Genomic DNA, 24,387 nt, shown 5'->3' with positions numbered 1-24,387 from the left:
AAAACTAATCGAGCGGCGCCACAAAAGAATACAGGTGACAAGGTCGAAGGATGGAGACACAATGAGTGCCCAACAACGTGCAGGTATGGTCCTGCGATTGATGACATCACGCCTGATTTGGCACGGGCTCCTCTTCTACCTCGACTATAAGATGATATGCAGAATCCCGGATACGATTAGAATCCGATTATGCATTCTCTTCTCGTGACCATAATATATTCGGGGACCACCGAGGGCCCAAAAAGTCTTCGTCGAGGGCTGGAAATATATTCTTAAACACGTGATATATTATAGATCTAATTGTCATTTTGTAGATCGGCTGGCTGCAGACATATAATGTACGTTTATGTTAGTTGGAGGTATATATACACCCACAGAAAAGATTTCTGGACTTAATGCTATTACTCTTTAATCTATCATAAAATAAGATCGCTATAGCGACAATCATATTTATTATTGAAAAGAAGCATATTTTAATCTTGAATAGAAAATTCGAAAATCTAGATTCAAATAATCTTGGTGCTATCTCATTAATTTTCTCAGAAGGATTTAGATAAAAATTTGTAGCAAGTTCAAAATATTCTTGATTTAAGAATATTGTGAGATCTAAAAGACATCTTATTCTATTCTTGTAAGAGAATTTGTAGAATCTGCACTAAACGGCCAATATTTATGTGTTGTAATCGAAAATCGGGAAAGTGTTTCTGTGTATTTCTGTGTTTCTGTTATTTACAATGAATAAGTGCAATACTCTACAAGAAATATTAAAAGATATGGAAATGTCTTATCTCGAATCTTATTTCTCGAGTAAGTATATACAGGGTATCCGGTAATGATCGCCCCAGCTTCCGTACACGAGTAGAGCGGATCGAGACGAAGAGAAAAGTCCTATACCGTTTTGCGATATTCGCAATAATAATCCTATACCTCGAGCGGCTCGGCACTCGCCTCCGCGCGCTCTGGATTCGCTTGACTTTAATATTCAATATTTCGATTATTATTGCGAATATCGCAAAACGGTATAGGACTTTTCTCTTCGTCTCGATCCGCTCTACTCGTGTACGGAAGCTGGGGCGATCATTACCGGATACCCTGTATATACTTACTCGAGAAATAAAATTCGAGATAAGACATTTCCATATCTTTTAATATTTCTTGTAGAGTATTGCACTTATTCATTGTAAATAACAGAAACACAGAAATACACAGAAACACTTTCCCGATTTTCGATTGCAACACATAAATATTGGCCGTTTTATCGGAATAAAGGACGCAGAAGCGCCGAGTCGACGAGCGACTGTGAGAAAATGATGCGTCGACATCGACAAAGCCTACTATAAAGTGGCGCTAATATCAAATTATTCTACATACAAGAATATATAAGCATAAATTTGTATATGTTACTCTTGTCTCGAGACAGTAAGACAATCTTATTTAATTCGAGAGAGAAGAATAGAAATTACTCATTTAAATTAAAAATTGTTTTATTTTCATATTTTTTATACTTGTAATACGATTAAATTAGTCAAGAATATTTTTCGTCTTGTTATCAGAAATCCTTTCTGAGGGTGTACTTTTACGTGTATGTATATTCATACGAGCGATGGTCACATACATCTGCATTCCGGATCGCAGTACGTTAATCAATTTCCATCGATCGCTGATCGTTAAAACAAACAATTATTTTTGCAACAGGAAAGCGGCATTACTTGCTCCTGCTCCACTTGTCGGGGGAGCCCGTCGAACTGTGTAGCGTTCGTACATACATACATACATACATACATACATACACGTACCATCTCTCGTGGGCACGATTGTAAATTAACGCAACGCGCGATTACATCGGGCTAATTATATTAACTAGCAAAGTTGTCGAATGAATAATGTTTGCCCGGCAAACAGGCATAACTCATTTGTAAGTGGCGTATCGCGTGGACGTGAAATAATGGAAGAGCGAGGTAATGGCAAGAACGTTATTATCCGCGTATCGATCAATGTAGCGTTTATGTTAATCCCATTAATAATATCCGCGCGCGCGCGCGCGCGGGCCCAGCTCACTTTGTTCTCCGCACCGTAAATCCTCTTTCACCGTGACGTCGTCGGTTCTTTCTGGCCCGTGCGACTCCACTTTGCCGCGTCTTCTCCACGGTTCTCCGTGGATTTGTATCGACAATGCGCGGCAAAAAGACGGCCGGCTTCAAGGCAGACTTCATTTCTGAAACGCCTCCGAGGGGCCACCGCTTCTCGCGGACTTCTCCCGATACTGTCCACCCCTAAAACTCGCCTCGTTTTATTCGTCAGCGAAACGTCGGCGCGCGCGAGCGCGCGCGATGCCACCGCAATCAGATCCAACGCTAATTGCAACAAATTGCTCACCTCCGAGAGAGAAAACCGTAAATTACATCCCTGGACACCGGCCGGCAACGGCCGGTTTGTGGCCATTCGTGTCCGTCGTATCCGTTCCCGGGGTTTGAACAAATAACAAAAACGGAACGGCGGATCTCGCGGATGCGTCGATCGCTGATATCCGTTTCCTCCGCTCTCGCTCTCCAGGAATTTACAGAGATATCCACATCCAACGAACCGTGCCTAATAATCGCGATCAGAGCGTCACCCCGCAGAGGTCACGTAGACCGTGCAGGAGGCGACGATGAATTCTTTCGGCTGGAGATTCTCCGCCGCGAGAACTCCGCGAGAGAATTTTCAACCGGTTCCCCTCTTCGCGCGCGCCTTTGGCGCCGTCCGTTCTTACGGCGTTCCTTCTTGATGCTTCTCTGGAGCGCATCATCATCATCATCATCATCTCCGTGAGCGCGGCCACGTCTTCCCGTGAGATCCCATGGAATTCTGGTGCGACCGGCCTCACGCCTCGCGCTGATATCGCGACGCGTGCGATGGCTACCGGCCGCGTCTCAATTAAGCTTTCGTGTGATTAATGACGGAAGATTCGATCGAACACGCGGTCCCCATGGTCCGCTCATGGTGTCCGGCATTAACGCGTTATCGCATTCCTCGACCGTCGCGCGTCCATTTGCGCGCGGTGCCTCGTCGATCGTTTCGTGAGGAGCATATTTTACGCGCGCGAGCTACCCGCGTATCCCAGGCCTATCCTGTATATGAGCGATATTCCATGATCGTGATGCGTGCGAGACTGCGATTTTTAGTCAGTGCCTAACAAATACTCTCCCGATATATTTCACTTCAATTTGATTGAAACTTCTTTATTTTCGCGATAGTGGCTTGCTATACCTCGACGACGGAATCTCTCTTCGTCCTCCCGCTATTAGGAATTCGAGATTTATCTCTGTCTCGACATTAGCCGCTGGGGGTGCGGAGAAATGTTACTCGCTTATGAATTTCTCCGTGCCTACTCTCCATTCAGTCGACTACCGATCGCCTACCGGTTTATGGCGCCATGCGCGTTGACTCTTCTATTACGGAGATACCTGCCGTACTCGAAACGCGAAAAGCACACACCAGGTATCCTCTTTTTGCGCACGGACGTACGGTATACTCGTTTATTTAACGTGCATTCCCGGTCGATGATATTCGCTCGCGATGGAGAATCTTTTCTCTCATCTTTGAATAAATATCGCAGCGGAGATAAAATTTTCACAAACACGTGCGAGACCGAACTACTATTTAAGCACTCTGCTCGATTCGCTACGATTTACCACGGATATTTCCCGCAAGTTTCACAGCAAGTTATCGCCAGCGAACGTTTCGGCGAGCCTCGAATGATGAATGTGCGATGAAGCTGTAACGCCGGTATCGAATACATCGGGACGCGGATCGGCCGCATCGATAACGCGGCTCGCAAAAACGCCCGCGTCTCAAGGTAGGCTTCATTTCTGATCGTGTGCTCCCGTCCGCATGAGAGATCGATCCACCTGCTCTCGGAATATCACGCGGCTTCGATCGGTTTCTCTCTGGAAGCGCCTCTGTCTTCTACCGGTCGCTCGATTACAATATGGAACCGGTACAAGGGACTGTGCGTACCCCAGAAAACCGCGCGTCCCTCTTCTCCCCCTTGTGTGTGTCCACTTGCCTCCGTATACGGCATTATCTCCCCTCGCGAGATGGCCGATGGCGAAATCGCGGCGGATCAATGATCAGAGATACGGCGATGTGTTATTTCTGGTGCGCGGCGCGCTGTGCGGGCGATCGTGAGCAAAAAGAGCCCTCGCGTGACATCCAAGACCTACCGCACCACGGAAACCGTCGGTCTTCGCCGGCTCGGCTCGGCGTCTCTGCGTTCACGAGAGGACGCCGCGAGCTTAATGACGGGGTAGTGCGCTACGCCGGTTTCCTTCGTGGACATGATTCAGGAATGCAGATGAGTCGGTCGGATTCCCGCGCGCAGCGTCTCGCGGTTGCAGCATCCTGACCATTTTATTGAACGCGTTTAATATGAGAGGTACGCAGTACCTTTGTAAGATTCGCGACATAGGAAGGGAAGGAAGGGAAGAATTATATATTAATATTGTATTAATCGACGAAGGGCTCGCGATCGGAAAGAGTTGTTGTCTTTAGATTCGCATCGTGTCGTAATAATGCATTTTGTGAATGTTAAAGGTAAGACACCACGTGTAAAGACGTGTAAAACTAGCTGGTTGCGTGGGATGATGAGTTTCTTCAGAAGTGGAATTCGGCCGCAGGAAATTTCTTCCGATTTCCGTGCACATCAAGAGCGCGCCGTGAATGCACCGGCTCGTACCTTGCGGCGTAAGTCACGTTCCGCTGGTACCTTGGTATAGGTCAGTTTAACAGGTTGAGTTCCCATCGTGGCATTCCCGTGGGAATGCACGCGTCCGCTCGAGTGCACTTAGCTTCGCTGATACTCTTACGGGGGTAACCCTCGTGAAGTTTACTGTGTGGTGGTGGTGGATGAGACGAAAGCAGAAGCTCGGTGTGCTGGATAAACAAGCAAACTTGCAACAGCACCAAACTACTACCAGCACCACCATCACCACCATTGCTGCAGTTTCTCGTCGTCGTCCCCTCGTCCTTCCGTTCTTCCCTACCATCACTTTTCTCTCGTGCCTCGTTTTCTTCCTCGCCTTCTTCTTCTTCTTCTTCGTCTACTTCTACTTCAACTTCTTTTTCTTGTTCTTCTTCTTCTTCTTCTTCCTTTCTTTCGTTTGATCCGTTCCATGCGAGGGAGACGCTAGGAACAACTTCTCACAGCCGCGCCAAGGGACTTGGTCTTTTTTTGCTAAAACAAAAGCAAAGACGGGGATTCGCCGCGGCGGGCAGTGACGGCCAACGGCGGCCAGCAGCGACCATCGCTGGCCGCGCGACCAAGAGGAAGAAGAGAGGAAGGCGGTGGTGCAGGAGAAGTGAAGAGGAGAGGATGCCACAGGGGGATTCTTGCCGAGGTCTATTTCAGGCCCTGCAAGCAATCGCTATGTAAGGCCCCCTTCTTTCCTTCCCGCTCTTTCTTTCTTCCCATCCTCTACCCGTTCTGCGTCCCCCTTTCCTGCTCTTTCCTGCCGGTGCTCCTTCATCTCCATCGCGCGCCTCCTCTCTTCTTCTCCTTTTTCTGTGTGTACGGAACTCTCGGTTTTAGCTCTCGCGAACAGCCTCGGACCAAGACGATCGGAGGAGCCATACTGCCCTGAAGGCTTCAACGGCGCCCGCTCCTCCATTTTGATACCTCTAGGACAGTGGTCCTCATTCGGTGGCATGCGATTAATCGATCCTCGTATTTCGAATATGACTCAACATTTTTTCAATGATAGAAACTACTGATAGCGACTGGAATTAATTTCAAGCAAGCCCATGATAAACTAATGAAATAATTCTTGGAATGGCGTATTACCCACGTAGAAATTTCAAAACGGTCCAATACTGGGACTGTACCGTTTGCCATCGTGGCAGTACTGGCCGCCAGTATTGTACCAGTACAGATTCGACACAGGAGTGTAACGCCATGCCGTACTTAATTGCCAGTACTGATCCGACACTGGCAATAATATATGGACCAGTATTCGGTAAATAACTGCACCAGCATTGGGCATAGAAGTGGACCAATTAATGTATTAATGTATAAATGTATTTTTTATATATATATAATATGTATTTTGTACTATTTGTATTTGTGACTTAAATATTATAAACAAAGACTAATGCAAACAACATTAGTAAAATCATTTTGTAAATGTCGCGTGAATTAATATCGCGTTTAAAAGAAAAAGATGTTAAATCGGTTTTCCGGATGGTTATTTATACGTGATAACGCAAATGTTTCTAGCGAGAACGTCACGCCTGATCTGGCCATCTATCGGTCGCTGGTGAATCAATATATTGTTATAATCCTATTCTAAAAAAGGCGTGTTAACTTCGTGAAGTTCTTTTTTATCGAATATTGAAGCCTCTTTTCCGCGACGAATTTCGTGTGACTTGAACTTCGTGTTGCGAATGTCAGAATGTCATAGTGGCTGTCAGTGCGGTTATATTGACAATTGTATTTATTATATTATTTTTATTTTATTTTTTTTTATTTCTTATTTTATTTATAGCGCGCGCCTGTGTTGCTAGTTATATATTATCGGCAATGTACGTAGTCCAATGCTGGGTCTGTGTCGGTTGCCGAAGCATGGCCTGTCTCGCAACCAGTACTGGTCCATGTCTGTATTTTATAATGGCCCGTCACATGGCCGGGTTTTTAATAAGTACTGGGACAAGACTGTCTGCCAACTCTTTGCAGTACTGGCCGCCAGTATTGTGCCAGTACAGATCCGACATTGGAGTGTAATGCCGCTGCCGTATTCTGGGCTACCAATACTAGGTCAATGTTGGGCCAGTTAAACAACCTCGGCAATTTCTACGTGGATGCATGTTTTGCAAATTTTATACCTGTTAATATACCTCTCATTAAGTTAAGTATTTGCCAATAATTATTTCAATCTGCAAAACTGACGAATATTCCGTAAATTTCGTCTTTTGCGAGCGGCGAGCTCTCACAATTTCGTATTCGATTTATAAGAATCGTGAAGCAACCTGGAGGAAAACGAGCTCTGGATAGAGATCGTCCCAACGGTCGTAGGGTATACGAATAGGGTACGAAAGTAACTATTTTTAGAATTCGGTTCTATCCCAAAAGGATCCAATTATAAGTGCTCAGGAGTGGTCGAGCGACTTCGTAGTACGAAAGGGCCGCGCGACCTTGCACACTTTTTTATGGTTCACTCTTTCGGAGCCATAATTCAGTTAAAGTACCAGAGCAGCTTATGGATTTGCTCTTTTCTTTGGAGTGGCTTAAAACAGTGATTCTCACCTGCATCTTCAAGTGAATCTTTACGATAAAAAGTAATCTCTTTCCGTCGAGCAAAATTATTTCATATTTACAGAATATAGAATTATAAAAAAATTCACGACATTACATCTCGATGTTATGAATTTACTTTGGAATTTCAAGAAGTAGAAATACACTCACAAGGAGTTGAAGAGTTAGAAAAAAATAAAAATTTATAAATGTTATCGGTATCTCTGCTGTATCGCGATAGGAATGTAGTAAGATCGATGAAATAGAGTCTCAAGTAAACGTGGATATGCAAATTGCGAAATTTTCTAAGGAGGCACCGACTGTGCATGATAATTCTTAAACGGATAACGATCATGAGACGGCATACACTTCGAATCCTATTTTTTCTTGCATAACTACATACTGCCATACGGATAATCGATCACCATGACGCAGAAGACGAACGGGTCTCGGCCTGCACGAGGATCCAAGTTGAGAACGTTGTCGACTACCGATCGTTTCTTCGGAGCAGGGCTCATCGATTACGTACCCGCGCGGCTTATTATGTACACGCTGTCTCGCGAATTTATATTTAGACACTTCATTTCTCTCGCGGGATATAATGAAATTATAGCGGCCGTGGAATGCGGCGCGATCGTGGCGGAATAAAACGCGCGGAATACGTAACATCCCGGGCACGGACACGTTGTCGGTGCGGCCGATTTCTCTCGTCTCCGGCGCTATTAATGCTGTGATTAATGACGCGATTAATGACGGGACAGCCGAATTACCGGACGATAATGAAGCGAGTAACACCGCGTTGCCACGCGGGCCGCTTTACTCACGCCCCTGTTGCGCGGTTACGTGCCTGGGGTTTAACAGGATGACCTAGAACCTGAAACCGTGAACCCGCTCGCGATCACAGGGTCGAGGTGAAGAGGCACGGCCCTCCCCGGTTTTAACGTGATCGGACAGCTCGTTACGGCGGCGCGTTCTCCAGGGAAGAAAAACGAAAGGAGACGCTTCTTCGTATGTGGCGCGCGTATTCACGTCCCGCGTAAAAGAGCACGGGCGTAAAAATAATTTACACGCGGTAATTTACGCGTCGTTGCCTTTACATATGCAGATTGAACGCAGAAGCAACGCGAGACGACCCGTAAGGTCGCTCAATGAACGATATCGTACGAAATTTATTTTCTGCGCGCTCGGGCGATTGAAATGGAATTCGTCTGGCTCTATTTTATAGAAATAGAATGTTTCGTATTACATACGGCGTGTGTCGCGCGCTACTTGTGCAGAGTAATTTTTTCCTTCGCCTTTCGCTTTCGCGATTTGATATCGAGGATCGTTGGCCTGATCAGTTGGACTATTATGTGGCCTGCGAGATCCGCACGGAAGAAACCGGTAAAACCGACGTAATTTTTCGAATGACGGTTGCTTTAATGGCGGTACCTAACTGATAGGCGTTTCAATGATCGTTCGCGATAACAGTGCGGCCGGAAATTACACCGTCATAATACTCAATTGCTTCGAGAAAATTCATCAATCGCGAGGAGGATCGCGTAATCGCCGGGCGCATCCTGCGGTCGCAGCGGACAAATGCAGACGTACGCTTATATCGCGTACGTCTCGTAACTAAAAGGACCAGCGGATTCAGGGAGGGAAAGAGGAAGAAAAAAAGGTCGCTGCTCGTGGTATCGTCGAATCATTCGGTCCATAAATCTTCATTAAAACGACCGGTGCTATCCGGCCGATCCACTTCTGGAATAATTTATCGGCAGCTCCGCGGTGCGCCGTGAAAATTTCATTCGCTCTCGCGCCGGATATTCGCCCCGCATACCCGCGCGCGTTTTCTTATCAGTGTGTTAAGCCGCGAGGAGGACATCCTCGGCACTATGAATCACGCTCGCGAGCACAAGAAACCCGCGAGAAAGCCGCATTCCCCGTTTTGTTCCCCGCGAGAGGAAACCGCGTCGGCGCCGGAGAAGAGCGCCTTCGAAGAAACGATCCCGTGAGAGCGAGAAGCGAGAGGAAAAGAGGTAGAGACAGAGACAGAGACAGAAAGAGAGAAAGAGAGAGCATAGAAGAAGCGAATGGATTTGCTCGCCCTTTGCCGCCCGTAGAAAAAGGGTCGGCTCAGCCCGGAGAGCATCCTTGGGTCGGAGGAGGAATGTAAATCGAGACCGGTCACGAATATTCTAATGTGCAGTTAGTCCTTACACGACGATCGCGGGGGAACGTCATTCGGTTCCTCCCATCGGCACAACCACCACGGAATTGCACCCGGGATGCACGTTTGCGCGGCCAGAATCCTCCTGCTTGCGTCACGACCCGCGATTAGGTGCTCCAGTGCGCCTCCACCTCGAGAGAGAGCCCCGGCACGCTCGACAAAACGCAAATGACGATGTTGAATCTCGTAATGACGACATACTTGCGGTATTTTTAATGTCGTAGCGGGGAAACAGGTTCCTTTCTTCTTTTCCGATTTACAGGCTTCTCCCCGACGTTGCGTTCATTAGACTCGGTGTATCGGGGAATGACCTGCTGATGAAGATCGTTTATAGATCATTCAACTCCTTGTTGGCCAAACTGCGAAAAATCTTGGCTCTACTCTTATCTCTTCTTCATGCTTTCGGTTTTAAATATCCAGCAGGATTTATGACGTTCAAGGCTCTTCCGTTCCGTTAGACCGTTCCGCAGAACAGAGAACGTTATTCACATAAATATTAATAGTGATTTTTTCTTCTTGAAAAAAACGCGCGATTGATCGCACGATAATGTCTGAGAGACTGTTGAACGCGTGTTACGCACAGTTCGTTCGTAGTGATGCTGGCGACGCGTTACGAAACGACGCTGACAAGATCGCTCGTGAGACGTGGAAACCGAGCTGTGGAGGGAAGAATGTCTACCGGTGGTTGTGCACGATCGAACCCCGGGATAACCCCAAGAGAAAATGCTGCCTCGCCGGAGAAGACGGAGATAGATGCGAGCGGACATGATGGTAGTAAAGTTCACGGAAGAAATATACGATACATAGAGGAAGAAGGGCCTCAGGAAAGCAGGAGTTTCCAAGACGTCCGGAGGATTTCGCTTTACGATCGCAAGAACGGACCACGAGTCCTCGTTCCTGCTCCTCCTCCCGGATTTTTCTCTCGGTCATTCCGAGAATTCTCGCGGTCCGATCGACAACCCTTTTTTCGAGAAGCTGCTTCTACCGCCTTACTTTTTTACGACGGGATTTATGCCCCGATCCTGGCTAGCCCGTAACGAGAATGAATTTAAATGAGCGCGATTAGGGGAATGGCTGTCGATTATGTAATACCTTCTACAGTCAAACATTTCTCAGTTTAAATTCTTCGTCGTAAATAATCTGTGCCTATAATCGAGGCTGAGAGAAGTCTCAAGAGAGACAATCGGACAAAAGATTGAAACATGTAGACACACGACTATGTTTTAATTATCGCGCACGGAGGAGATGCGAGTGTTTGCTCATTTAAAAATTTTTCACCGCGCAAACACGCGAGCGGTATCCTTTGAGCCGAGTCCGAGACACGAAGCACACAAGTCCGAGACTCGTGTGCTGGCTTAGATGTAATTTGTACAGAATCTCTCTAGAGGTGAGAGAAGTTCGCACAGTCAAGGTTCCCTCCTCTCTCGAAGTCATTGACATTGGCGGCCGGCACGAAGAGACCGATGCAGCCCATTACATTGAATGGTTAATAAAACAACGACACTCAGCGACACATTGTGCAGTCATTCAATTATCGTTTCTAAACGTGTGACTCATCTTCTTTGTGCCTCGCGAATCCGCTCAGTTACCTTCGTAAATTCGGTAAGGATTATTGACAATCCAAAGAGGCTTTGGACTTGAATCAGTCGTGTCTAGGACAGTCTATATTAATGATTCGCAGCTTTCAATTTTGTACTTTAGGTGGACTTGTTCTTCATCATTTTAATTCAGTGGGACGTTTTATTTCCAGGACTTTTCACAAATCGCCTCTGTTTGCGAGCGTAATGCTCGCCGTCAGATGTTGAACGTCTTCAACAGCATTACGAAGCGTCGCGCTTCTCCTCGCGATTTCGTTTCGGTGCGCGTTCTGAAACGTGGCCGCTTTTTTGGCGTTGCACACGCATGATGAGATCTATTATCTCCGATGACTGTCCTTTTGCGCCGGCTTCTGCAAACGTGGCGCGCCGGTGAACGTCCCTTCTCTTTCTTTCAACAGGACATTTGTACGCATCATCAGGTGTACAACAAAGTCAACGTGTCGACAGCAGTTGTCATCCTCGCCATGTGCGCTCGTCGCGAAATCAATTGTCTCCTGAGCGCGCTTTAAACGCATTTGAATCGCGTTAGATTTCTGAATAATTTCTTCAAATATTCTCTTCTGATGAAAAACGTTTCAAATGCTCCGACCAAGCCAAGATTTCATTTCTCTTCGTCTCTACGTTTGGAAAGTGCTAATTCAATATTTCGCATAGCTCGAGACATCATTGCACGACATCCCAGAGCGGTGTCAGGACGACAGTCTTGCTCTCTGAGCAACGGTCTTGGTCGGTTGTCACCTGCCATATCCCACTATTAGCTATGCGCAACGTGAAGGCGTCACTTCCTCCGGCTCGGCTTCCGGCCGCCGGAAACGTCCTTCCACGGCTGAATCCTTAAATGACAACGATCTCTAGGCGGGCTGCTCCCTCTCTTCCTCTCGAGTGATCGCCGATCGCAAGTGACACACCGAGACGAATCACCGAGTGCATCGTTGCATAACCCATCGCACACGCTTTCACGTTACGTTAACGTTCGTATGGACATACCGAAAGGGAATGCAAATTTTGGTAAAAATTGGGAGATTACTGGGTGCGTTTACGTCGCGAAGCGAGAAAGCGTCTCAGAAGGTAGGGCGGTTAATGACTGGTTAATAAATAACACTTGCAAATTGCTTCTCCCAGAGAGGCACATAAATATCTCGCGCGGCACGGATGCTCGGAGACGTTAAAATGATCTCATTATGGAGTCGCTCGGCACCCATGGGCTCTGCTCCCGCCATGGTGAACGTCGAAACGGAACGCACCGTGCTGAAAATGTATCACAGCTGGAAATGTGTGTCACTCCGAAAAAAGCCAGCTCGGAATTTCCAGTCTCCTTGCTCGACGATACACGTACAGGCAACCGCGGCTCGTTCTCTCAACAATTTCAGTCCTTCAACGCGCGACATGCTCGCAACATTCCGCAAAACGTCCGACTATATAGGGTCGGCACCCGGTTCCTCTTCAACAAAGGTCGAGCTTCCGTTCTCAAAGATAACTCTTCGTTGTCCACAGCAATCGGTACGGCTTGACGAACGAGGACCTGAACCGACGCTGGAGCAACCCCAATCAGCTGTACCATCCGGTGATCTATCACACGAAGGGTTTGATGGAGTACTGCGCCCGAGTGCTACGAAGACCGCCCCACGTTTTCGTCGACTATCACGGGCACTCGCGGAGGAAGAACGTGTTTCTCTTCGGCTGCTCAAGGTCGGGTTCCTGGAGTGCCGCCGACAGGGCGAAACCGGATCAGCCGGTGCAGTATTTGGTAAGGATCGACGGAAAGGAGTGGACTAGCCAATATTTCTGCCATCGGCAGACCGACCCGCTGGACGTTTGCCAACGCGAGCCTGATTCGCGAGAGTAATTACACCCCGATTCGTCCAGATTTCCTCCCTGTGATAACGTTAACTGGACAGTAAAGCAAAGTCCGAGGTGGCTCGGACATCTGATTTTCATTGGACCCTTTCGAGTGCAATCTCGTAATCCTCGCGATTCATTCTGTGCCAGATATTACCGCATCTCATGCAGAGGACCTCGCCGGCCTTCGCCCTGCCACTGTGCTCCTTCAAGGTCGAGAGGAACAAGGAATCCACCGCCAGGGTCGCCGTGTGGCGGCAGTTGGGTGTTTCGAGGTAAGTGGCGGCTACATCCTGACCAGCGAGATCCGACTGGCAACGAGCCTCCTCCGTGTAGCAAGGTCGAGGTTACGCGTGTATCTCTCGAGTTTAAATCGCATGCCGCAGCTCGTAATTAACGTCAGAATTAGCTCGGCAGAAGACTTCTATTTATATCTCGCTAATACTCGCAACGAGTATTTTTGTCAGTTAATTGAATTTCATCCTTGATACTCTCGCAGCTATTATTAGCAAGAATCAGTAATGGCACTTAACGTTTCACCCGAGCAGAAGTTACACGATGGAGAGCAGTTTTTGCGGATGCGATCAGGGTGCGTTGGCGGGATTGCACTTTGACACGGAGCACCTCAAGGCCATCGGAAGGGACTTTTGTCAAGCTTTGTCCATGATGAAGAACGGCGGGGACGACTGGGCTATCGAAAGGTACGTCGAAATTATAATACTTTGTTTATCTATTTGCATCTCGTAAATCCAATTAATTAAGTATCAATTTAACGGTTCGCAGTTGACTTAAGTAGAATTATTTGTTGTAAGAAACGAGACGAATGCTCGCAAGAGATTCAGTATTGTGCATTCTGAGGACAAAAAGTGCCTCCAATGAGTTTTGCTTAATTAACGAGTCATTTTCAAAGATTTAAATTATTCGTTAAAATAAAAGATTCTAATGTTTTATTCGGGACAGATCGACCGAGCAAGCCTGTTGCCCGAGAAAGTGCGTCTTGCGAAAATCGCGGAAGGTTCCAAAATGTATTCAAGATAAACACGCTGTACATCACACTACGGCAATTTCTTAGTAAACGAGACAATAATTTACCAAATGCACTACAAGGCAAGATTTGTGTGTGATCGTTCGTGTGCGCATACTGCTAATTTAACACTTTCGCCAAAATTGTGTTTTATTACCAATGTTCTTATTGCTGCGAATTAACATTTATACGCATCGATATTAAAGTTTCAATTAATCGAGACAGTCTGCTTGACATAATTAAATTTGTTGTTCAATGTGTCTTTTGTTAATTACGCTGGTTGCACTTTGTAGGATTCCCACGGGAGAACACATCATCGAGGAATCAAGATGCGTGGACGATGAAGTATCTTCCAGCAGCGAATCCAATGAATCCGATGTCGAAACCTAGGACTTACTTGCACTTTAGTAAAAATTAAGTCATTTTAACAATGATCAATTTCTTATGGATTTTTATTCTGCCGTAAACTTAACAGTTAATGCAGAGATTACTCAAATTCCCATTTTGTGAGCAGCGAAACAGCGCAAAAGTAGTATTCAGTACATCACAAAGAAAAATATTTTAAGCAATATTTATTTAAAACTTGTAACAAACGTTTAAAACGATTTTCTATGAAAATACTATCTACATCCTAATTATTTGTACATATCTTGGAAATTAATGCTTCGCAAATTATAAGTTTAACAATGTGAATGAGATTACCCGCTACAGATTCAATGACGTGAGAGCACTAATTAAGTTAGTATGGCCGCGTACAATATTTTGCTCGTAAATCAAATTCGAAGATTCGATATCGCAAAATTCTATCATCTGCACATTTAAAATCTGACAAAGTAAGAAAGTTTGGGAAGTTTTTGTATTTTGAGAAATTTTATAATAAGAAAATAGCTTTGAAATGATGTTAAAGCGATAAGAAAGTTGTATCATTTTCTCATATACTACAACTTATAACACGTAATTTGTGATTATGCAGCGAATGTGGGAAATAAATTGAGCCGTGATTTCCTCGGAATTTGCAACGTAAAGTTTTCCGATGCTGTTTGCTATTTGCATTCCACGAATTACATTTTTCGACGAGATCTTCACAAGTGTATCGAGAGGCATGTAAATTTTGATGCAAATTAAGATATGCTGCTTACGCCGCTTTCTGACCGAAGCATTCTTTTATTATTCAACAGGCAAATCTGTAATTTATCTAATTTCTGGTAAAAACACCTCGTCAATTAAACATAGTCAGTCACGTGGTACATGGTACGTGGTACGTATATGGCATTTTCAAGATCGAATAGTTATCGTCACATAATTCGATACTTTGCACGTACGCATTGCACGAATGTATTCTAAAACATTCTCGCATTCTACAAGTAACGAACACACATAATACTTCGATATCAGATAACAAAGGATTCTTAAAGCCGCTGCTCTCGCAAGCGAAATCACTTCATGGCTTTACGTGCTTCAAGAAATTCGTCGAGAAACTAAATAACATTGTCGAGAGATAAAAATTGTGCCCTGTACAAGTAATTGATTGACAGAATCAAGAGATTACGTATATCGTATGTGCAAACAAGGAAAGAATCGCGCTATTTACAAATTAATTAATGGTTAATCGAAGCAACGCTAAAAGAAGAAGTCGTTAGTACATGATCACAGTTCTCCGTGAGACTCTATCTAGACCTATAAACAAACACGTCGGAATGAACTGGTAACATTATTGTCTGTTTCGCGCGTTTACCATTTGATCATCGTGTAACCCAACTTGCCAGGATGGCAGCTCTAACTTCTTCCTTATTACGAGTGTATATAAAGCGTCGTCAAAAAATTGGTTCCGTACAAATAACCGAGAAATTCCCACCGAGTACTTTACGTAACTGCATAAAATGCCGTACCCTGTTGTTTAAACAAAAGTCAGAGTAATTGAAACGCGAGATTACAGCCCTATCGCTACCGAGCCAGTCAGCGTCGAGACGCGCAAATAATTCTCATGCAACAATTCAGTGCGCACTCTTACATTTACATCGAAGCGAATGGAAAAGAGAAGCAGCGATATCCGAGGGTATCCGTCATCGGCGCTGATAGCGCAGAGCCACATCTTATTTAGTTAACACGCAATTTCTCTGACGGGATCAACTGAGGATCTCCGAGTCATCTACGTTTGATTCATTTCGCTTAAGCGCGTGCTAATTTTCCTCTAGCAACGAGAACAATTTCGAACGGCGTATGCAACGCAAGATTACAACGGATTACATCGATTAGATCCTTCGCGCCGGAGGTCTCTTCAGGGTGGACCGAGGGGGGTGATCTCACTCGCTGTTCATCTTCTTCACCCGCAACTTGATCTGCTCGTAGGTGACCCACAGCACGATGTTCCAGGACACGAGGCGCGCGAAACTCGGTATGAAGCCCTTGTAGAACGCGGACGGGCCCTCCTGGACCAAGGTCCTCACGGCGCAGTCGATCGCGCCCTTGTACTCGCCGGGGGCGCTGTTCATGTAGCGCGTCTTCACCACGTCCACGGGACTTGCCGCCAGGGTGGTGCAGAGACCCGCGGCCGTCGCGGCCGTCAGGTGACACGGTACTCCGTCACGGAGGTAGCCGCTGGCCAAGATGAGATCCTTCATGATGTCGTAACAGACTATCTCTGCCACGTTGACGATGGCGTTCCGCGAGACGTTTGGCATCGTTCCTATACGCGTGACAGAACGTTTGGATCACTATGATTTTCACAAATCTCTATCATTATTATTTATATTCTGCAACCATCTGCTATGGATTTTCAACGCAGTTTTTCAAGATAATCCTGAGTAAAATTTCATTTTTTTTTTTCAAATCGAACGAAACTCTGCGAATTTCTCCTTACCTTTCCACAGGCCTCTCACGCCCTCCACGTTGGCAATGTTCTTGTACGCCTGCATGGTGGAGCTATATCTCATCGTTGATTGCCCATTATTCCCCGCCTGCAGACGAATCTTGACGACGTCGGTCGGCTGAGCGACCAGCACTGCCATAGCTCCCGTTGTTATTCCCGCGGCGACGCGTACGCCGATGTTCAGCGAGTTGCCTCTATTATTACCTGTCGAAAAAGTGAATGTTGAAGAGCGAAGGAACTGGATAAATTAATAACTTAAAAATTAAGATGCAGAGTACGAGACGGACGGCGCGGGCGAGGCGGGTGGGTCGCGCGTCAATTATATGGGCTCGTTAAATAACTTTCTAATTGCACATGGTATCTCATTAAAACATTGTTTTAGTGAGATGTTTTTACTATAGACAAGTCAGGCTCATTTTGCCGTTAATTTTATTAATAAGAAATGTATCACGCTTTATTGTCAAGAACACAGTGTCATGCCGTGAGTAACCGCGAAAGCAAGAGTCAACTCGTTGACGGAATCGAAACCGTGTCAAATAAACTTCATCAAATAAGTTTCATCAAAAAAAAAAATAAAAAAGCGATGCAATACTAAAAATTGCATCTAGATTATAAGTATCGAGATTATAAGCTCGCGTACAAGTTTCTCTCGTTTCACTTTCTCTGATAGATGTTAGTCATGTCGTCTGAGTAAAGTATTTATTTTGCTTGAAAAACGTTCAGGTCCTTTGTTGTACATGGAATCTTTTTAGCTCCCTATGTTCCTATTTTCTTACTGTCAACTTATTTTTCTACCTCGCTTTCTTTTCTTTACAGCATCGAAATCGACGAGACGAGGAAGGACACACGTTTTAAATATCCCACAGCCGAGGCGATCCAATCCGCGTATGGAATTTACGAGAGTTTTCGTGCCAAAGCGAGTGGTTGATATAAACGATCATTTGTAGAAACGCATGTCTGCGTCATATATGTCAATGTGTCTATGCATGTGTATCAATGCCAGGCAACATAGATCATCTCTTCAGTATTTTTTTTCACAAATACTTATAATAAATATGTAATAATTATAATAAATAAAAATAAAATATTTACCAAAGAGAGAGCAGATTTTTAATGCTTACAATTATTATTAGATAATTATCTGCAAAATATCACTCAGCACTGACACGCGCGTATATATATGTATGTGTATGTGTACATGTGTGCTGCGATGTGTTCCTGTGTGCGCGATGTGTCTCTGTGTAGAGAAGTGGAATAGCACGGCGCGGTTACTCGTATCGCACGAGATATATTATCAAAAAGTTAGGAGTTTGTTGGCTGTACCGTCGATGATTCCAGCGTAGAGTGACTTCACGCTGTCGTAGAGGCCCAACCGTATGCTGGCGAAACACATCTGTCTCTGGAGTCCCGCGGATAGACCTCCGTACAGGCTCCTGTAACCACCCTCGCTCAAGCTCACCGCCCTCACAATTCACCCTCAAACGCATCCCCAGGGCATATCTTTTTTTTACACATTTCTCCCTCTCTCTTTCTCTCTCTTTTGCTTTCTCTATCGACACGTCTTTTCTTTTACATTGCTCGCCTTCTACGCAAATGTCACGTGCAACTTTTCCGTCTATTCTCTCCCCCATTTTCCCATTCTATTTCCGCCTTCTACATCCGCGCAATTTCCCCTACATTTTTGCTATGAGCGCTACGGTCTTCCTAGACATGAAATGCTTTAGCGAAAGTCAACGCCGTTCGTTAGCCAAGTGATTTATAGCGGCGCGAGAGAAAAGAGAAGCGGCTCGAGAATCGAGAAATAACTAGGAGAGAGCGAGCTTCATCGTCAGCTGGCCGTGAATTTGTTACGTTGTGTCGCGGCGAAATTTAATCAAGAAAGGTACCGGGACCAGTGATTCGAAAACTACACGTCAACGAAAACATACTTGTTGGGTTAAACTAAACAAAATAAAATTAAAGAGAGAAACTGAGAAAGAAAGGAGAGAAACAGCATAAGAACTTAAGAAAGAATTACGAAGGGGAGACGTGAGAGGGACGTAAGCGGGTTGTCTCTCGATATTTCGTAGACCACTCCGTTCGTCAATGATTATTACATCAGCGACGAACAAAGAAGGAGATTTCGTAATATTTCATGCGACGTACGAAAACATTTATGCAAAGTGTCACGTATCGCGGCATTGCAGCAGAAATTATTTCGCAAGGATTCATGCAGATTCATAAATGTCCTATATACAGGAAAGAAAGGAAGCAAGGAAGCAAGATGACTCGCCCAGTTTGCGAAGGACGGTAACCGCGAGACACGAAAGACAACCCGCGTGATAGAGAAATAAAATAGTAAAAATAATGAGAATGGCAGAAAGAACTGATGGGAGTGCCATCGACAAGGCTCGTTACCGCTTATTTCGTTCTACATCTCTTGACCTTCGCTTAATGTAATATGTAACGAATCCTTGAAAGCCAGTTGTATTTTTCCAACTACCTGGCTCGTGCATAAATTGCTCCTGCACGTGGGTGAGAACCGGGAGCACTTGTCTATGGCATCCAATTGGCGAAAGGCGAGATGAAAATTATATTTCTTCGGTAATTTAAATTCTCGAAAAGTTTCGCAGAAACAGCGGAAAGCGGCTTTTCGCTTTGCAATTTATTATCTCGGGATATCGCGTATTGTCACATTTCAGAGAGATCGATACTCGAATATGTATAATAATTGTTGTACGAGCGCAACGAGTCCCACGAGTAGGTTCAATGAGCTTTAAATTGAATCCCCGGGCAAGAAAGACCCCTCTGCTCTCATAGATCCTTATATACATCGCGATTTATGTACAAATATCAAAGAAACGAGTAAATCTGTTCTACCTACCAGCGTTTCTTAAGACACTATCAAGACAATGAATGACGTACCTTGCGCCTTCATATCTGATGATGTTGCCGATGGTCTGCAACAGTCCGGGTTGGCTCGCTCTTACTGCAAGAACCGAGCCTTCCGCTGACAGCAATACGGCTTGGCCTTCTCCCGCGATCTTGAAAGATCACATTTCGTAGGTAAAAGAGACGTCGACTTGCAATACGGAAAACAAAACGAATTGTGATCAACAGGCTCACCTGCATTCGGACTTTGGCGGTGTCCAACGGAAAGGTGACCAAATCGGCGATGCAAGCCGCGGTGCCTGCGGTAAGCAGCTTCACGCCAAGTGAAGAAGAGTCATCGGATACCCCTTGCTTCATGGTTCCCGTTGTCCAAATTACTTTGTCTCGACGCTTCCCTCTTCTCTCTTTTCCTTTCAATCTCTCCTCGCTCCTTATTACTGCTGATGCGTGCTGTTAAGGGTGCGCGTGGTCGGTCTCGTGGAGGGTAGTGCACGATTCTTGGATAAATCTGATAAGTCTGACTGTCTGATTTCTGCCCGCGTGACAGTACGGTCCCTCCAGCAGGATCCTCTCTTTGTTAGGCAAGCAATCCTATGTACACTATATACAACGTCCTACCAGAGGACAGGAACCTTCAGGTGCTCATGAATTCGACGGTGGTTTAAAGGTGCGGTTCCCTGAAGTGATCGGGATAAGCGTGGAGTCCTCCCGATCGTGAGCACTCGTGTTTGATTTCCTGGTGGTGAACTTCTTTATACATACTATTCTTCTGCGAACAGACGATGCGAGAGAACGTTACACGATATACTCCAACACACGGAGGAAGAGCAAAGAGTCCGGTGTAGAGATCGATGCGAACGTAGTCGGCGATCTGGTCTGTCGCCGCTACATTCGTCACTTTTATCGTGCGTCGCGCGACGGCGATTCCGCGAAATAAAATTGATAATTTACAAATACACAGTAATCATTCACGTAATCGCACGTCTGCTAAAGGTAGCCGGATGGATCGCGCGCTATCGGAGATCAATGGCCATGAGGCGGTGTTTTCCAGAACCGATCGATCGATCGAGTATCCGCGTGAATTGCGGGCGTAGATACGACATCGCGAGACGTAGGCGCGCTGATCTTCAAGCATCACGGGCAAGTGCCCGTTAAAAAGGCCGCGATGACGTACCGTTACGTTAATCGCGGTCAACGGTCGGTAGGCTCGTCCTCGTCGCCGCCTTCCTTATCACGGCACGCGACTTACGATATCAACGTATTTCCCACGGATTATGTCGTGCTCTGGCAGAAGCGCAGATTACAGTATCGCCGCGACCGACGTGTCCTCGTCTCTGCGCGTGAAAAAGTTTTCGTCGGTGCATGGCCCCGAGTACCGAAATAGAACTCCGAGTAGGATGAAAGAGAACTTGGTGATCTGCCAGAGCAAGACATAGAGAGATTGAGGCTTAACTTGCGTAATGATTAACGTGTCGATGTCTAGAGGTACACGATATCCATGTTTACGTGCGTCTACCATTGTTCGCGGTGCCAATCTGACTCACGAAATGTTTGGATAATATTACGCAAAGGCTGCCTTAATAATAAATGTAATTAAATCGTCGGATTTGCCGCGGCAATAGCAATCGTGACTTTGAGTGGAAACATAAATTAACGATAAGTATATGGATAAGCAGACTAAATAAACGACGGAGTAAAGAGAGTTCAAAGAACGCGATCGGGCGAGGACGGCAGACTTTGTTCGATCATTTTATTTTGTAGAACAGCGTCTATTGAATATTGGCTGATCGATTATTGGACTTAAGTAAGCAATTACAACAGCGACAACGGCAATGCACCACGACCATGTAGTTTGCTATACCCGTTCAATTGAAGAAACGACGTCGCCGGCGACAGACTTTGGACCTCTGTCTACTTTTTCAAAAGGCAAACTCGAGAGGGATTACTGGCGTCGCTCGTGGCATCGATGATAATAACAATGATAACTTGGCCCCTTTATTCGATCTGATAAGGCACACGGATCATCATATCTGGTTCATTGAAACGCACTAAAATAGCCACCTGCGCAACGAGCGGATTGGTGGACCGGAAGTTTTGTTCATAGTCCATTTTACGCGCCTCTGCACGCGCCTCGACACTCGACACCGGCACGAACGCAATTGCGCAAGACGAGTATCGTCATGCTCGTGAAGAATGTGGTACAAAGTCCACCTTTCGAATAATTTTCGCGTGGAACGGAGCTGCTGCATTCGATGTTGATGTCGCGTCTTCGCGACACGACACACGATCAATTTTCTTTGAATTATCGTTGAACCGCTCCACGTCCACACGCGACCTGAAGTAGCTAATAAAATTTGCAGAAGCTGAGAACTGCTCCGTGTCATAAGGTCATACTGCCATAATCGTTTCCCTATTCTAAAATTGATTGCAATTGATTTTCCCATTTCTCTTTCTTACCGTATCATCGGTATATTTATATTGGACTGTATCAGACTATTCTTTTTTTCGATTCTAGTACAAAAGCATGAATAATCGCCTGACTTGTTGCTGATCTCCTTTCAAAGAAATCACGATAGCCTTCGAAACACGGAACTCTCGTCGCGGTATCCTTGTGCGCGGGAATACGCCGATGCGAAACGAAAGGTGTATTGATTATCTCTGTCGTTGACAGGAAATACGAATAAAGAAGAAACAGTGTCATTCTGCGACACAGCAACCCCCTTTCCCCTCGATGTCAGCGACGCGTTTTCTTTAATTCCACAAAAATTTCAAGTTCGGTCATTTCATTTTCTTCTATTTTCGCGAAGTTGTATTATTAGAACATTGCTTTGGAATGTTTACTAACTTAAAATCACTCATTAAAATGTTTCTCGCAAAACTGCTATCTGACGTAATCGGATATGGATTATACCGGTCTAGGCCACGCAGTTTAGATCAACAACAGTATCAAAGCCCGCGAGTTTTCGCTTTAATCGCGGAAACCCCGAGGATCGTCGCATTGCGCGACATTCTCGAGAATCGCTGAACGGCGTATGAGTCATTTTTGCAATAAAATAAATCGCAATCGGGTCGCACGCGAAAATATTTTTTCCGGGTATTCCTTCTCACGTACCTCGGCGTGCGTGGGTGTTGAGGGAATCGATGTGACTTCGCGCGCATATGCAGCGCACCGATGCTGATACTGATGCTTTAACTACGTCTATTTGTCGCTTCGTTTAAGCGGTTTAGATTTCGCTAAATTGCCTGTGAGGTAATAGTCGTTTGAATATGTTTGTCCATTGTAAGCGACATATATTATGTCAGCTCGCAGAAAACTCTCGGTCGCAACTGCAGAAACTGCACTCGTTCGGCGTATGCGTTCGGTGATACGCAGTTTGCTAATCAGTTGGCACCAGTTTGCTAATCGTAGTTTGCTAATAAGCTGACACTACTATTTACTTTAAAAATAATTCATTGTCCATTTTATAGGATTTTATTTGATCAAAAAATCGATTAAGAAAGATCTAAAAAAACCGTGAAATCAGTAAGATTGAGAGGATTTTCACAATCGATTATACTCTCGCTATATCTCTGGAATGCACGATTGTATGCTTAATAACAGGACGAATCAGCTGAGTCGCTCAGAAAATCAACAGTGCCTGAAATCGTGTGTATATATCGATTTGTACTACATCGATTTGTAATCAGCTGTCGTGTCTCACGACAATTCGACAGACGTCGAGGCGTCATTTACCATCGAAATGTCACCGCACATTGATTTTTCGCCGAGTGGTTAAATCCCGTGATAAAACAAAGGGATAAGCCACGCGTACACGACGCAACAATTCCATATATTCCTGTTCGCTATCGGACTTTACCACTATCGTACGTGATAATCAACCTTGAGCTTTTACATCGTGATAAACTAAGGAAGATATTGAAAGGGCCGTCTCTAATCAACATGCCAACACGTGTAAGAGATTTCATAATAAACGGCGGATATTGTTAGAGGACAACACAGGGGAGAAACGCTCAGGTTTGATGAAGAAAATACAGAGCGATATGCAAATCGAGATGAAGAGAGTGAAAGTCGATCGACAAATTATTTGCAATGTTAATAGATAATAAAATAAAAAGGAAATTAATGAAGGATAAAATTGCAGTCTACTTACCAAGTGTACAGTGAGTGAGTAACAACACAACTGGAAGGAGGCACGAGAAAGCACCCGGTTTATACCGGCTCCCCGACCAATGGCGGAAGTTCAAAGTCGGCACCGGCCAATGAATACTCGCTCGTGGCGTCACTTTCCGCCAAGGATCGACGGGCTTACCGAAATCGATAATTTCCAGAAGTCGCGGCAGGGTGGATAACGCATATGCGCTCTTCGCGAGGACTCGTGAGGGTGCTCGCAACCCTTCCCAAGGATGCCGGGGGCGCAGTGCCATTGTGCAGTGCAATGTCTGCTTGCACAGTGGTGTGGACTTAAATCAGGATTAAAGATCGTGATTGAAGAAGATCATATCTCGCTTATGTTGGACTTCTAAATTAAATTAAAAATTAAATTAAATTAAATTAAATTAAATTAAATTTTACAAGCTCATAAACACAATTTAATTTTCTTAAAGTTAAATAATTTACGCGCATTACATTTGTTCTATTGTGTAACATTTTATTTATTAAATGTTTTTGGTTACTTTAAAATTTAGTTAAACATTCTATGATGTATTGCT

General features: G+C 45.2%; 2 protein-coding genes across 10 annotated transcripts in view; one reads left to right on the top strand and one right to left on the bottom strand.

Annotated features, from left to right (window-relative positions):
• The window catches only part of LOC105280741 (cytosolic carboxypeptidase 1), a 32,825-nt gene extending 17,876 nt beyond the window's left edge, over window positions 1-14,949 (top strand). For 7 of the 9 annotated variants that reach the window (XM_011341504.3, XM_020032116.2, XM_011341497.3 and 4 more), the window contains 4 exons: window positions 12,569-12,821; window positions 13,064-13,188; window positions 13,462-13,614; window positions 13,874-14,949. In XM_011341504.3, coding sequence (XP_011339806.2) covers window positions 12,569-12,821; window positions 13,064-13,188; window positions 13,462-13,614; window positions 13,874-13,985 — 643 coding nt within the window. In that variant the 3' untranslated portion in view covers window positions 13,986-14,949. The remainder of the gene's footprint in view (window positions 1-12,568; window positions 12,822-13,063; window positions 13,189-13,461; window positions 13,615-13,873) is intronic. The other 2 variants (XM_011341499.3, XM_011341500.3) reach the window with 2 other exon arrangements.
• On the bottom strand, window positions 14,497-23,913 carry LOC105280743 (mitochondrial uncoupling protein 2). Its single transcript, XM_011341507.3, has 6 exons — window positions 23,829-23,913; window positions 19,912-20,446; window positions 19,711-19,829; window positions 18,130-18,239; window positions 16,798-17,010; window positions 14,497-16,623 (listed from the first exon to the last, which is right to left on the bottom strand). Exons 2-6 carry the CDS (start codon window positions 20,032-20,034, stop codon window positions 16,241-16,243), a joined length of 948 nt encoding a protein of 315 aa, XP_011339809.1. The 5' UTR covers window positions 20,035-20,446; window positions 23,829-23,913; the 3' UTR covers window positions 14,497-16,240.
• Window positions 23,914-24,387: the final 474 nt, after the last annotated feature.

The sequence above is a fragment of the Ooceraea biroi genome, chromosome 8, assembly GCF_003672135.1.
Source record: "Ooceraea biroi isolate clonal line C1 chromosome 8, Obir_v5.4, whole genome shotgun sequence".
Lineage (NCBI taxonomy): Eukaryota > Metazoa > Arthropoda > Insecta > Hymenoptera > Formicidae > Ooceraea > Ooceraea biroi.
This window is presented reverse-complemented; position numbering and strand designations above follow the sequence as displayed.

Bases quoted from the DNA above. Each gene is read 5' to 3' on its own strand.
- LOC105280743 (XM_011341507.3), bottom strand. From the start codon at position 20,034: ATGAAGCAAGGGGTATCCGATGACTCTTCTTCACTTGGCGTGAAGCTG. The intron at 18,240-19,710 runs GTACGTCATTCA...GGGTGGTTACAG, and splicing joins ATCAGATATGAAGGCGCAAG to GAGCCTGTACGGAGGTCTAT. The intron at 16,624-16,797 runs GTAAGGAGAAAT...TCACGCGTATAG, and splicing joins CGTGAGAGGCCTGTGGAAAG to GAACGATGCCAAACGTCTCG.